The 12,921-nt window shown below is 43.2% G+C and overlaps 1 protein-coding gene across 1 annotated transcript; it reads left to right on the top strand.

Moving 5' to 3' along the window:
* Positions 1-5,287: 5,287 nt before the first annotated feature.
* On the top strand, positions 5,288-12,921 carry LOC108927098 (calpain-2 catalytic subunit-like). The gene is made up of 21 exons (XM_018740141.2): positions 5,288-5,569; positions 6,528-6,597; positions 6,870-6,988; positions 7,182-7,315; positions 7,440-7,608; positions 7,813-7,896; positions 8,227-8,312; positions 8,401-8,475; positions 8,764-8,924; positions 9,089-9,258; positions 9,347-9,358; positions 9,793-10,004; positions 10,229-10,265; positions 10,480-10,545; positions 10,639-10,696; positions 10,781-10,845; positions 10,988-11,056; positions 11,141-11,219; positions 11,921-12,037; positions 12,255-12,313; positions 12,415-12,921. The coding sequence occupies exons 1-21, from the start codon at positions 5,333-5,335 to the stop codon at positions 12,436-12,438; spliced, it is 2,103 nt and encodes a 700-aa protein (XP_018595657.2). The 5' UTR covers positions 5,288-5,332; the 3' UTR covers positions 12,439-12,921.

Raw genomic sequence — 12,921 nt, 5'->3', positions numbered from 1 at the left:
CCTCTGCACCTCTATAACTGTCTGGTTCAGCTCAGCTACAAAATCAGACATCAGAAGATTACAGCAGATAGTTCGGACTTCTGGAAGAATCATCGGCACACGCCCCCCCAGCTCTCCAAGAACTGCACTTGTCCAGAGTCAGCAAAAGTGCTAGCAAAATCATTCTAGACCCCTCGCATCCAGGCCACTTCCTCTTCGAACCTTTGCCATCTGGCCGGCGCTACAGAGCACTGAGCACCAGGACAGCCAGACACAAGAATAGTTTCTTTCCCCAAGCCATCTACCTCATGAACAGCTAAATCCCCCCTAGACAGTAAACCAGTGCAATACACAGTGCTATTTATATGTATAATTATATCTATTTATCACATCATATCTCTTACTCACATTCCCTTACATTTGCATAGAACATTCCTATACATACATATAATGTCTAGTGACTTTTTTTGTATATTGAGTACTTTATATTTTTTCTATATTTTTTATCCTTTATTCACATGATATTCTATCTTGTCATCTGTGTCTTGTCACTGTCATTCTGTCTGTGCTGTGGAAGTTTCTGTCACCAAGACAAATTCCTTGTATGTGTGAACATACTTGGCAATAAAGCTCATTCTGATTCTAAATCTTGCTTTATGAATCTGGGCAGATTTAACCCCCAATCTGATTACACACACACTTTCTGACCCGCTTGTCCCATACCGGGTTGCAGGGAGCCAGAGCCTAACCCGGCAACTCAGAACATAGGGCTGGAGGGGGAGGGGACACACCCAGGGCGGGACGCCAGTCCATCGCAAGGCACCCCAAGTGGGACTCGAACCCCAGACCCACCAGAGAGCAGCACCTGGTCCAACCTACTGTGCCACCGCACCCCCCCTCCAATCTCATTAGCTATTTGCGAATCCTTTACACTGCACAGAATGTCTCTGTGGGAAGCTCAGTGCATCGTTTATATTTGCTCAAATACTGGACGTTTGATACTTGCAAAATTTTCATGACGCTTGCGTTTTAAAATAGTTGAAAATTGATTTTAATTTGACAAGGGGGTGCGGTGGCGCAGTGGGTTGGACTACAGTCCTCCTCTCCGGTGGGTCTGGGGTTTGAGTCCCGCTTGGGGTGCCTTGTGGCGGACTGGTGTCCTGTCCTGGGTGTGTCCCCTTACGCCCTGTGTTACCGGGTAGGCTCTGGTTCCCTGTGACCCCGTATGGGACAAGTGTGTGTGTGTGTCTGTGTGATTTTAATTCCAACCACAAGGGGTCACTCCAGTCCAGTAATCCTCAACCCAATAATATTTCTCCCCGCTAGATGTCGCTAAAAGCAGGAAAAGCGAGCTACAGGTTCACGATTGCGCTTATTTAGCTGATGCCTTTATCCAACGTGACTTCTTACAACGTGAACTTTGGACACTACGCTACTTGTAACAATTTATGCAGCGGGTAATTTTTGCTGTACTAATTTAGGATAAGTGTTTCGATTAAGGACACTGCAGTGTAAGCAGGGGTTCAAACCTTGGACCTTCTGCTTGTAAGATGACCACACTGAGTATTGATTTACACCACCTGCTACTCTTGAAATGAATTATGAGGCAGGTGAAGAAATTGATTTCAAAAGAAATCTCAGTTTCTGGGCATGTTCTGTTCAGTTATAGTTTCTTTTGCTTATCTTATGCTCAGGTATGTAATTGTATCAAGGTATGTATTTAAATTACACTGTTACAAACTCTTCTAAAATCACTTTCAGGTCAGAATGCTTTAAATGTCAGACAAGCATTGGTATGCATGCATCATAAATACTTTCCTATGTTACATCTGAGGAAAGAAGCTGGATTTATGTGTATAAGGATATGTTTGCGCCAGAAGATAATGCATGCGCCTAAATTTTAAGGAACGTTTGTTGCAACGCTCTTTTTGTTTGCATTTTAACGGAAATTAAATCGCCCAACTGCAACGAATGCCAGCCGTTGTTCACAGTTTCACAGCTCTGCCATGAAACATGTGGAATTCATTGTCAGAAGGCAACCCGCTGTGATGTTTCCATGAAAGGCCCATCGTGACCATCACATGATGGCAGCTCAACACCAAAACATTAAAATGATGGCCTTTTTCCTAAAGAGAAATGCTTCTCCACAGGCATCATAGATGTTCCTGAATGTGAATACGTTTTTCATCATCTCTTCTGCTTTGTTGAGCAATGACTCCCCCAAACATTTTTATTACTGATTTATGTGACTTGTCTGAAGCAAACTTGGGAGTCATACTACCAATGTTGTGATGTTACTCAGTACAGTTGAAATAGCATAAATCCACTTTTAAATGTACATTTGACTATAGATTTATTACTGCAATGATGTAAAAGTGGAAAGCAGATCATCCAGCCTTAACTATATATATTCAGAAAGACGGAAATGACAAGCTGGACCACATGGAATTTCATTTTCTCTGGCAGAAGGTCCAAAAGCACCTGGTAAAGTACCCTTTATAACACCCCGTTCTTTCATTTATATGTATCAGAATTAATTTCCATTATGAATGTCTGTTCTTCAATCAGGAAAGTCTTCCAGAGTGTTGATACAGATAACCCTGGCACCAGGCAAAAGACCAAAGCAGGTACATTTACATGTATTCATTTAGCAGACACTTTTCTCCAAAGCGACGTACATCTCATAGAAAATACAGTGTGTTCATTACATTAGGAGAAAGAGAGACAGTTGCAGACGTGATTCTTAAGTACACTGAGTTTGTTTCCACTTTATGCACCGATGTTTATCACACGAGTAGGTGTACAAAATGCAGGATAGATGAATCCTGATCACCTTCCTACATTTTTTTCAAAGGTACACAAACATTTACATTCAACACAGGAGTAGTGGCTGCATAAAGGCTTATCTGGGCACGATCATAAAGTTACGGTGCATGAACATTTGCACCATACCATAAGCTTGAGAGATCTTGGGCGGAGTGAGCCCGCAAAAGGTGAGTTTTCAGACCCATCATGAATGCAGACAGAGTTTCAGCAGTTCTGAGTGAGACGGGGAGGTTATTCCACCACAACGGAGCCTGAACCGAGAACCTCCGTGCTTTACTTTTCGTGCGCGGGACCACCAAGCAAGCAGAAGTAGACAAGCGAAGCGGTCTGGTTGGGGTGTAGCGGTTGATCAAGTCTTGTAAATAGCTGGGAGCAGTTCCACTGATGCATTTGTAGGCAATAAGCAGGGTCTTGAATTTGATCCGTGCAGCTATAGGAAGCCAGTGCAGAGAAATAAGTAGGGGAGATACATGGGGACGCTTTGGCAAGTCAAACACAATTTGTGCAGCAGTGTTCTGTATCAGCTGCAGGTGGCAGTAGCAGGAAGGCCACACATGAGAGAGTTGCAGTAGTCCAGACGGGATGTCACCATGGCCTGGACAAGTAGTTGGGCAGAGTCAGTTGTGAGGTAGGGATGGATCCCACGAATATTATACAGGATGTATCTGCAGGTCTGGGTTGTGGCTTTGATGTACCGAGAGAAAGACAGACTAGTGTCAATCGTCACTCCCAGACTCTTAGCCGAGGAGGTAGGCGAAATGAGTGAGTTGTCCAGTTTGATCGATAGATCATGACAGGAGGACAGGCCAGCTGGGAGGTCAAGAATCTCTGTTTTGGAGAGGTTGAGCTGGAGGTGGTGATCAAACATCCATGCAGAGATGTCCGACAGGGAGGCAGCAATGCGTGCGGAGATGTCTGACGTACCAGGTGGAAAGGAGAGGAAGAGCTGGGTATCATCAGCATAGCAGTGGTATTTGAATCCATGGGAGGCTACGACCGGGCCGAGGGAGGAGGTGTAGATCGAGAAGAGAAGAGGACCCAGTACCGAGCCCTGCGGGACACGGGTTGAGAGAGGTAGAGGAGTTGAATGGGAGCTCCGCCAGACCACTTGATAGGATCTGTCAGATAGGTAGGACTCAAAGCACAGGTAAAAAGAGAGTAACACAACTAGTAATAAGAACAATAGTAGTATACAGTACAGGGTAGGTAATCTTATTTACCAGGATTCCAGGTGAAGAACACAGCGCTTCAGGTCATAGTGAGTCGCCATCAACTTTGACAGCTTTACGCACCTTGAAATGCCACCCTTTGCATGTTATCAAATCTAATTTTAATATAATTAACCAAGTGTAATTACTCGGTATCTTTTAAATTACCAGCAAATCAAACCTTGAATCTTCTGCGCGATAGGAAATATAAAGAATAAATCATTTGATTTATATATTGTTTTCCTTATTTACATTTATTCATTTAGCTGACCCTTTTCTCCAAAGCGACTTACAATGTTATTTACATTTAATTTCAATGTTATTTACATTTGATATTTATCTTTAAAAATGATTAAAAACACAAAACAGTTACGTCATATTTACCGCAAACTAATTTGATTTTTTATTTCTTAAACCATTTATAAACTTAGTAACTATCTATATTCCTGTATCTTCTATGTGAAGCCCTCTTTGCACGTGAAGCTGTGCTCAGAGCAAAAAAGTGGAACTTCTTGCACCATGCCGTCTTTTCTCAGCCCCAGGGCACTCTGCTATTGCTGAGCTGCAACTGCCGCACCTGGAGGAAACCCGCAGAGACATGGGGACAATATGCAAACTCCACACAGACTAATTTGAAACCTTATTCAAACCTAGAGCAGAGGAACTGTAAGGTACCAGTACTACCTGCATGTCACCCACAAGGGCAACACGTTGTCTTATCAGTATCCATAACCGCTAACTTTATCATAGAGACAAAAGAACAAGGAGCTTCTTCATCCTGCCAGTGGAATATTCCTTAAACTTGCTTCATATAGCAATTAGATATAATGTAGAAATGTAATTTCCACAGCTGAAATTCTCTGTTGTTCTTGAGTAACACGATAGAAACGTCAACAGCAGATTCTGCAATATGTGAATATCCCCGCAGTCATATAGCAATTATACCTACTGTAGAAATGTCATTTCCGCAGCTGAAATTTTCTGTTGTTATTGAGTAACATGATAGAAACGTCAGCAGCAGATTCTGCAATATGTGTTACCCTTGTAGGTGACATGCAGGTTAGGTACCTTATTGTCTTCTGTTGTGTGTGAGTCATCTGCACATCTAGTCATGAAGCCACTGCATCAAACCAGATGTGTCCGTTGTGTGCCAATAGGGATTTTAACGATATCCTGCTGCACCTATCCTCAGGTAGCTCCTCCCAGGCTAGTATCACTGGTACCAGCCTTAAAAGAGGCAACAGGTGAGTAGCGAGGAACTGTTCCATCTCAGCATCGCAACACCGTGAGCCTTTTCCAAAGAAGACCGATCCAGCAGGATGACGTCCATCGCAGGCAAGCTGGCCCGCCAGAACGAACGGGCCGAAGGCATGGGCACCAACAAGAATGCCGTGAAGTTCTGCAACCAGGACTATTCCACCCTGAAGACCCAGTGCCTGCAGAAAGGCCGTCTGTTTGAAGACGACACTTTTCCTGCAGGGAGCAGCTCCCTGGGATTCAACATCCTGGGCCCTAACTCCAGCGAGACTCAAGGTGTGGTCTGGAAAAGGCCAAAGGTAGGGGATGAGTGTCTTCCGCACCTCCAACACCGCCGCACCTCCAATGGAGGGGTGTGAGTGAAGCTTCTTTTCTGCCCATTTCTCCCATCAGACTGGTCCAATTAGAAGTCCATAAAATTGAAGTAACTCCAACATGAGGGTAAATTTCAAATCTATAAGTCCCATTTGAACACAAAAAGGTATAAATTATATTTGTCTGGGAGTGCAAATGGGTCATCTAAATATGGAAATGAAGTAAAATAAATAATCATTTAAAATACTCAAATGATGTAAAATAAATACTCATTATGTTGGCAACAGGTGGCATTTTTATTAAAGACACGAACCCATGACGGGAAGGTTGCTGCTGCCAGATCTCACAGGTGTTGAGGCAGGTAGTGTCCATTTGTATAAACGTATGAGTTGCATGAAGTCTTGAATAAAGTTATATAAAATTCAGCCTTCAGTTGGCTGCTTGGTTTTCCAGCCCTTACTGGAGATACCAGAGCAAAACCCCCGTGAGGTTACAGTGCTTTGCATTACGTTTATTTGTTATTATGCATACCCTGAACTTTACAACAAGCATCTGCCAAATGCCCAAATGGAAATTCGCTTTGAATGTGAAAAAGAAGCGCTACCTTGCGTGGAGCCTTTGAGTAGCTCACCGAGACGCAGAGACTTGTGTCCTCTTCATTTAACGTAGAAACGGGAAGCCCTCTTTTCTGGATGAACTGAAATGCACCCGAGACATGAACGCACTAACACATATTAAGCAAACGCAGCTGGTAACCCTGACAATGAGGATACATTAGGTGGCTGTGGTTCACGTATTCCATGCTGGAGGCCGAAAGGGACAATCTGATTAATCCCACAGTAATGTATGTTTTACGAGCGCTTCTACATACTTATGTTTCACGCTCTTCTACATTTCCGACACGATGCAATTTCACTTACCTCTTACTTCTGATCTCGGCAGGAGCTGTGCAAGAACCCATGTTTCATTGATAATGGAGCCACCAGGACAGATATCTGCCAAGGACAGCTGGGTAAGTTCTAAGATTAAGTGAAATTAAATATAGGGTGGCAACACACTCCAGTAAACATGCTTCATTCTGCCTGCTCTATTACTTCCAGTAATATTTTGTGGAGTATGCCATTGTCAGACAAAACTATGACAAGATAGAACTGAGCTGGAAAGACCTGGATTATGGCATTACAGTAGTCCAACATTTCTTCCATTGCACCATATTCTCCCATGACGCAAGCGGCCTAGAGAACAAGAGACGGGTACCCTCATCTAGGGTTTTGTACCCTATAGGTGACTGCTGGCTGATGGCTGCCATCGCTTCCCTGACTCTGGACCAGGAAATCTTGGCTCGCGTTGTCCCACCTGGGCAGAGTTTCCAGGAAAACTATGCTGGAATCTTCCATTTCCAGGTTGGTATACTTCATTTCACGGTACCAGAATTGGCAGTCTAACAGGATGTAATGTACAATTTTAAGATCTACAGCTTCCATTTAGATCTCTGTGATTAATGGAGAACTGCAGTACGTGTGTTATCCTACAAAGCCTGCAAAAGGCCATCCTTGGTCTCAAGGCCTACAACCGCTTTGTTGTTCCACCGACTAGTTCTGGCAGTTTGGGGATTGGATCGATGTGGTGATCGATGACAAGCTGCCGACGAGAAATGGGAAACTGGTATTTGTTCATTCGAGTCAAGGCTCTGAGTTCTGGAGCGCCCTGCTGGAAAAGGCCTATGCCAAGTAAGTAGGAACTAATGGCTCCACTGAGAACCACCTCAGCCGCCGCACTTCGTGTAATTCGATGATAGAATAATTTGGGCAAAATGAGGATTTTGGGCCCTTTGTTCTCCTTCTCTTTCTTCAGGTTGAATGGCTGTTATGAGGCTCTGTCTGGGGGATCGGCCACTGAGGGTTTTGAGGATTTCACCGGTGGAATATCGGAGAAATACGAGCTGAAAAATGCTCCATCGTACCTCTTCAAAGTTATCCAGAGGGCGCTGCAGCTGGGATCACTCTTGGCCTGCGCTATTGAAGTAAGAGAAAGTCAAAATAATCACTTTTTAATATACTAACTCTCTGGCCTAGCATTTAGATGGAGTTGAAGAGCTGCAGAGCTACAGTAAAAACATATTGACATGTAATATCATATCACAGAGGTTCTTCCTGTTGTGCATTTCACAAAATTCACTTCTGTTACACTGGTTTTTCTTGAACCTTTCACCGGTATGTTTGTGCAGGCTAGAAGTTCCAATGAAAGAGAGGCAATAACGCCTTTGAAGCTGGTGAAAGGACATGCATACTCCCTCACTGCTGCAGAGGAGGTATGATACCACGATACCTATGTGGAAGTTTCCGGGCTAAACATGGCTGCTGGTGAATACAGCCTCAAAGTTCAGCATGAATTAGCATCAATAAAATGACATTTCTAGTGGTACAGTTCCCTTACTTGGAAAAAAGTTGTGATCTTTGCAAGATGTTCTGGATAAAAAAGAATTGGATGGTGCTGCTAAACCATCAAGTCTGCTGAGATTGTTATGCTGTGATAAAAGATTCTCAGTGAAACTGTTGATCATAGTGGGGTTGTGACCGTGGGTATGGAAGAGATAAAAACTGAATGTGGTTATTTATAAGGTGTTTAATGTACCCATCAGGTGCATTACCAAGGGAAAACGGTTGAGCTGGTGCGACTCAGGAACCCCTGGGGTAACGTGGAATGGACCGGGCCCTGGAGCGACAGGTGAGCCCATGAATACTGTGGTTTCCAAAGGCTGATTGTTGGGTGTCCACAGGAGCAGAGCTTCACACAGCTTCTCTTTCTCTGCCAGCTCGGGAGAATGGAACCGAATCCTCCCAGAAGAGAAAGCCAAGCTGGTGAATGTTGCCGAAGATGGAGAATTTTGGTGAGTCCTTCCAAATTCTGGTCCAGGTGTGCTTTTTGAAGAGCTAGAAAATGTTTGGTTAATTCTCTGCCACTCACATCTGACTTACTGTAGCTCTTACTTAAGTAGTACCACAGTAGGTATTCCCTCCACTAAAGTGAGAGGGAGTCTAGCAAAGAGAGCTCCATTGAAGAAAGAAACCAAAACAGACCAAATTCACATTTTGCTGCTTATAAATTTCTATCACCCAGAAAAGAAAATTCTCCTTGTGACCCTCATGTGCTGTTGGGGTTCACTGTTTTCTTCCAGGATGGCTTTTTCAGATTTTCTACAGAGTTTTGCCACCCTGGAGATTTGCAACCTGACCCCAGACACACTGACTAGTGACAAGCTGAGCTACTGGAACCACTACCAGTTCAGCGGGCAGTGGAAGGTGGGCTCGACTGCAGGAGGCTGTCTGAATTTCCCAGGTGAACCTTCTTCTCCATGTTGTGCTAGCTAGAAGCGTTCTGACGTCACCAAATACTAAAATTCTTTAAAAAACAGAATTAATATTCTTTCTATCCCCAGCAATGAGTTGCTGATTTCACCTAATGAAACAGCCTCCAAAAACGCAGTTCCGTCTCTTCCACAGCCACCTTCTGCTCCAACCCTCAGTACGCCATCAAGCTCGAGGATGTGGACGATGACCCCTTTGATGGAGAAGACAGATGCACCCTCCTGGTTGGCCTCATGCAGAAGGATGGGCGGAAGCAAAAGAAGCTCGGAATAGAGCTGAATTACATCGGCTTTACCATATTCAAGGTGAGCGGCTCTGGAGGGCGTGGCGCTCACTGAAGACAGCTGAAACTTTGAGAATGACTGTTGAAAATCTTGGTTTTGTGTTTCCCAGGTCCCTCCTGAGGTATGTCAACTCAGGAAGCTCAAAACTGCCACACATTTGCTTGTGTGACACAGAGGTGACATGTCTAATGTCCAAGGAGTCCTGGGGGTAACTAGTTTATGAGTAAAACCATGTTCCCCCTGGCATTTCACTGATCAAATTTAAGGTAAATACCTTGCTCAATGGTATTACAGCTGGGGACGAAACTCAAACCAGCAACTATTGGGTGCAAAGGTAGGGGCTCCAACCACTACGCCACCATCTGCCTCCCTGTTGGCTTGAGAAGCAAATCAACTCTCGGTCCCTGTTAAATTTATAATTCAGGCACCAGCTGTGTTTTTCCCCCTCTCTACTTCTATACAGAATAAGTAATTATGATTACAGTCCAGTACTGAACCAGTAGGTATGCTGAATGCCCTCCTGAACGTACCTTCTGTCTTCTTTCTCTTGATCAGTTTAAGGGTCGTACCGATGTCCACCTGGGTCAGGAGGTTCTGCTGCGCAACAGTCCTGTGGCCAGAAATGGATCCTTCATCAATGCTCGTGAGGCCTGCACCCGCTTCCACCTGCCCCCGGGGGAGTACATCATCATCCCCTCCACCTTTGATGCAAACATGCAGGGGAGCTTCCTTCTGCGTGTCTTCACTGAGAAGCAGGCGATTGCCAGGTGGGAACAGAACAGAAATATAATAGAATTGAACTGAAATAAAACAATCACAAAAGTGAAGCGACATAAAACAAGTGGCCTTTAGTGTAAAGCAGGGGACGCGGCTCGAAAGCGTCATAGCAAGTAAAGGTTCCAATTTTACAGACTGTTGAATAAAACAAAAATGATGTCAAGGTGCATACTGTGCTGTGAAGTAAATTGAATCAGATTCCTTTGAATTGCAGTCAAGTGGCAGCGACCATCAGCGTGAATGTAAAGGAGGTAAGACATTTTATTCTGTTTGGCTACAGAAATCTTCTTATGGTCAACGTCACACCCATCGCATATATAGGGTCCTACTCTATGAAAGACGTGCAAGAGCTTTTTTGTGAATCCAGGTGAACTTTTCTCATTGGCAGATATATACATTTCTAGTACGAGCATTATTCATCTCGTAGATGATTTTCCCAACAGGTCATTTAAGTGTATTTTTCAGCCAAAGCTTCTTCAAAGCCACACTGATCCTGATTTTAAGACCCTTTTCAACCAGACAGCTGGAAATGTAAGTACTGCCAGTCCTCTCATTCCCTACAGTTTTTTTGACAATTAGTCTTGGGATAAAAGTTTTCTAATGATGCAGTAAATCCCATTGCAGAAATCAGAGGTGTCCGTTTTCCAGCTTATTCAAGTTCTGAACAATATTCTGTCCAGAAGTAAGACCATTTTGCCTTTTAAAATGTTAATGTTTTCCTTTCCTTTTTGTTATCTTGGCTAATAGAATTGCAATTTTTTTCCAGGATCCAAGATTAAAACAGCTGGTTTTAGTCTTAACACCTGTCGTGATATCGTCAGTCTTTTGGATGTATCCTTTCTGAAAATATACATAATACGTGTGACAAACATTTTGTACCCCACAATTAAATGTACATTTGACCTTAAGACTTGTTACTGCAATGTAGGAAAAGTGGAAAGCAGATCATCCAGCCTTAACTACGTACATTCAGAAAGACGGAAATGGCAAGCTGAACCTCGAGGAATTGCATGTTCTCTGGCAGAAGATCCAAAAGTACCTGGTAAAGTACCCTTTATAACACTCTGTTCTTTCATTTATATGTATCAATATTAATTTCCATTATGGATGTCTGTTCTTCAATCAGGAAGTCTTCCAAAGTGTTGATACGGATAATTCTGGCACCATGAGCACCCATGAGATGAGAGAGGCTCTAGCCAAAGCAGGTAAAAAGAGAGTCTAACACCACTAGTAATAAGAACAGCAGTAGTATACAGTACAGGGTAGATAATCTTCTGCAAAAAAAAGTCTGAATAACAATGTGGACACTTACCGTGGACTGGACAAGGATGGAAAACTTACATTTAGACTAAACATTTACATTAGACTCGCTTTGACCTGTAGTTGGGTTCTGATGCAAATTTCTCACCCAAAGTGCTCTCTAGCGAGGGCGGCACGGTGCCACGGCAAGTAGCGCCGTTGTCTCACACCACCTGGGTGGTGCAAGAGGATGTGGGTTCGATCCTCACTCAGTCCACGTGGAGCTTGCATGTTCTCCCTTAGTGTGGGTTTTCCCTGGGTGCTCTGGTTTCCTCCCACAGTCCAAAGACATGCTGTTGAGGTTCACCCATAGTGTGTGTGTTCCACTGACGTATGGATGAGTGACCCAGTGTAAGTAGTGTATCTAGCGGTGTAAGTCACCTTGGTGACTAAGGTGTGTGGGCTGATAGTAACACTACATAGAGTTGATTGGAAGTCGCTTTGGAGAAAAGCATCTGCTGAATAAAAAAACGTATAGTAGTACTATACTAACATTAGCAGTGGTAACTGTAGATCATAGGGACTGCAGCATTTTTTATTAGTGGTAATACCATTAAAGGGATGCAATTGATCAACCCGTGTACCTTACCGTGGTATTATTTACCAGGATTCCAGGTGAACAACGCAGTGCTTCAGGCCATAGTGAGTCGCTATGCCGGTCCGGATTTCTCCATCAACTTTGACAGCTTTGTGAGCTGCCTGATTCGACTGGAGATGCTGTACAGTGAGTCTCTTTTTCTCCGCCCACTACTGCATCGCTGTTTTTAGTGCTTTTCTCATGAAGAGATTACCAGGTCAAATACATCATGTTTAAACACAGTCCATATCCAAGTCTGGGCATTTTCCACACATGATAAAATAAACACTTTTCAGCTGTCTCATGTGAAATGTAACTGCTTCACCACATCATGCACGCGTTTATTGTTCGTTATCTTTTTCAGAAATGTTTACCGCTCTCGACGGAAAGAAAACCGGCAAGATAGAGCTGGACATGCTGAAGGTTGGGCTACAGCTGGACCGTCCGGCCTTTTGTATGCGTTCATCGCGTTGCAGGTTGTGTAAAGGTTGAACTAAAAGATGAGCGTTTGTCCTTTTTTACAGTGGTTTTGCCTGGCTCTCCATTAATCCCCGAAGACCATCAGTCTCCCTCGGCATTTTCACTTCTTCGGAACACTATAAAATGTGGAGGAATGTGCTAAAGAGCAAATTAAATTCGATCCTACAACACTACACTCTCTTATAATTTATGCTGTATTTTATTTAATTCTATTATTTTAAATTTAATTTAAGTATTTTTTTCATGCGGCGCATCATACAAACAGATCTGCTTGAAGTATCACATTTTCTCTTCCATTATTTCATAATGACTGTTACAGTACAACACTAATTTTAATTACTTCTAATACATCCAATGCAACCTAACTTCATTACAGTTGGTTAGGATGGTACATTGTTAATCTCTGCAGGGAATTTCTCAAATTACCTGTCATCAAGTACAATTTTAATCAGTGCAATCTGAAAATACCAAAATTTAACAAAAAAATCTAAAAATATAAAATATTCTATTGTATAAATTACCAGGAATTAAAATCTTGCTTTAATATACTG

The sequence above is a fragment of the Scleropages formosus genome, chromosome 4, assembly GCF_900964775.1.
Source record: "Scleropages formosus chromosome 4, fSclFor1.1, whole genome shotgun sequence".
NCBI lineage: Eukaryota > Metazoa > Chordata > Actinopteri > Osteoglossiformes > Osteoglossidae > Scleropages > Scleropages formosus.
The sequence above is the reverse complement of the archived record's forward strand: the minus strand, read 5'-3'. Positions and strand labels throughout refer to the sequence as shown.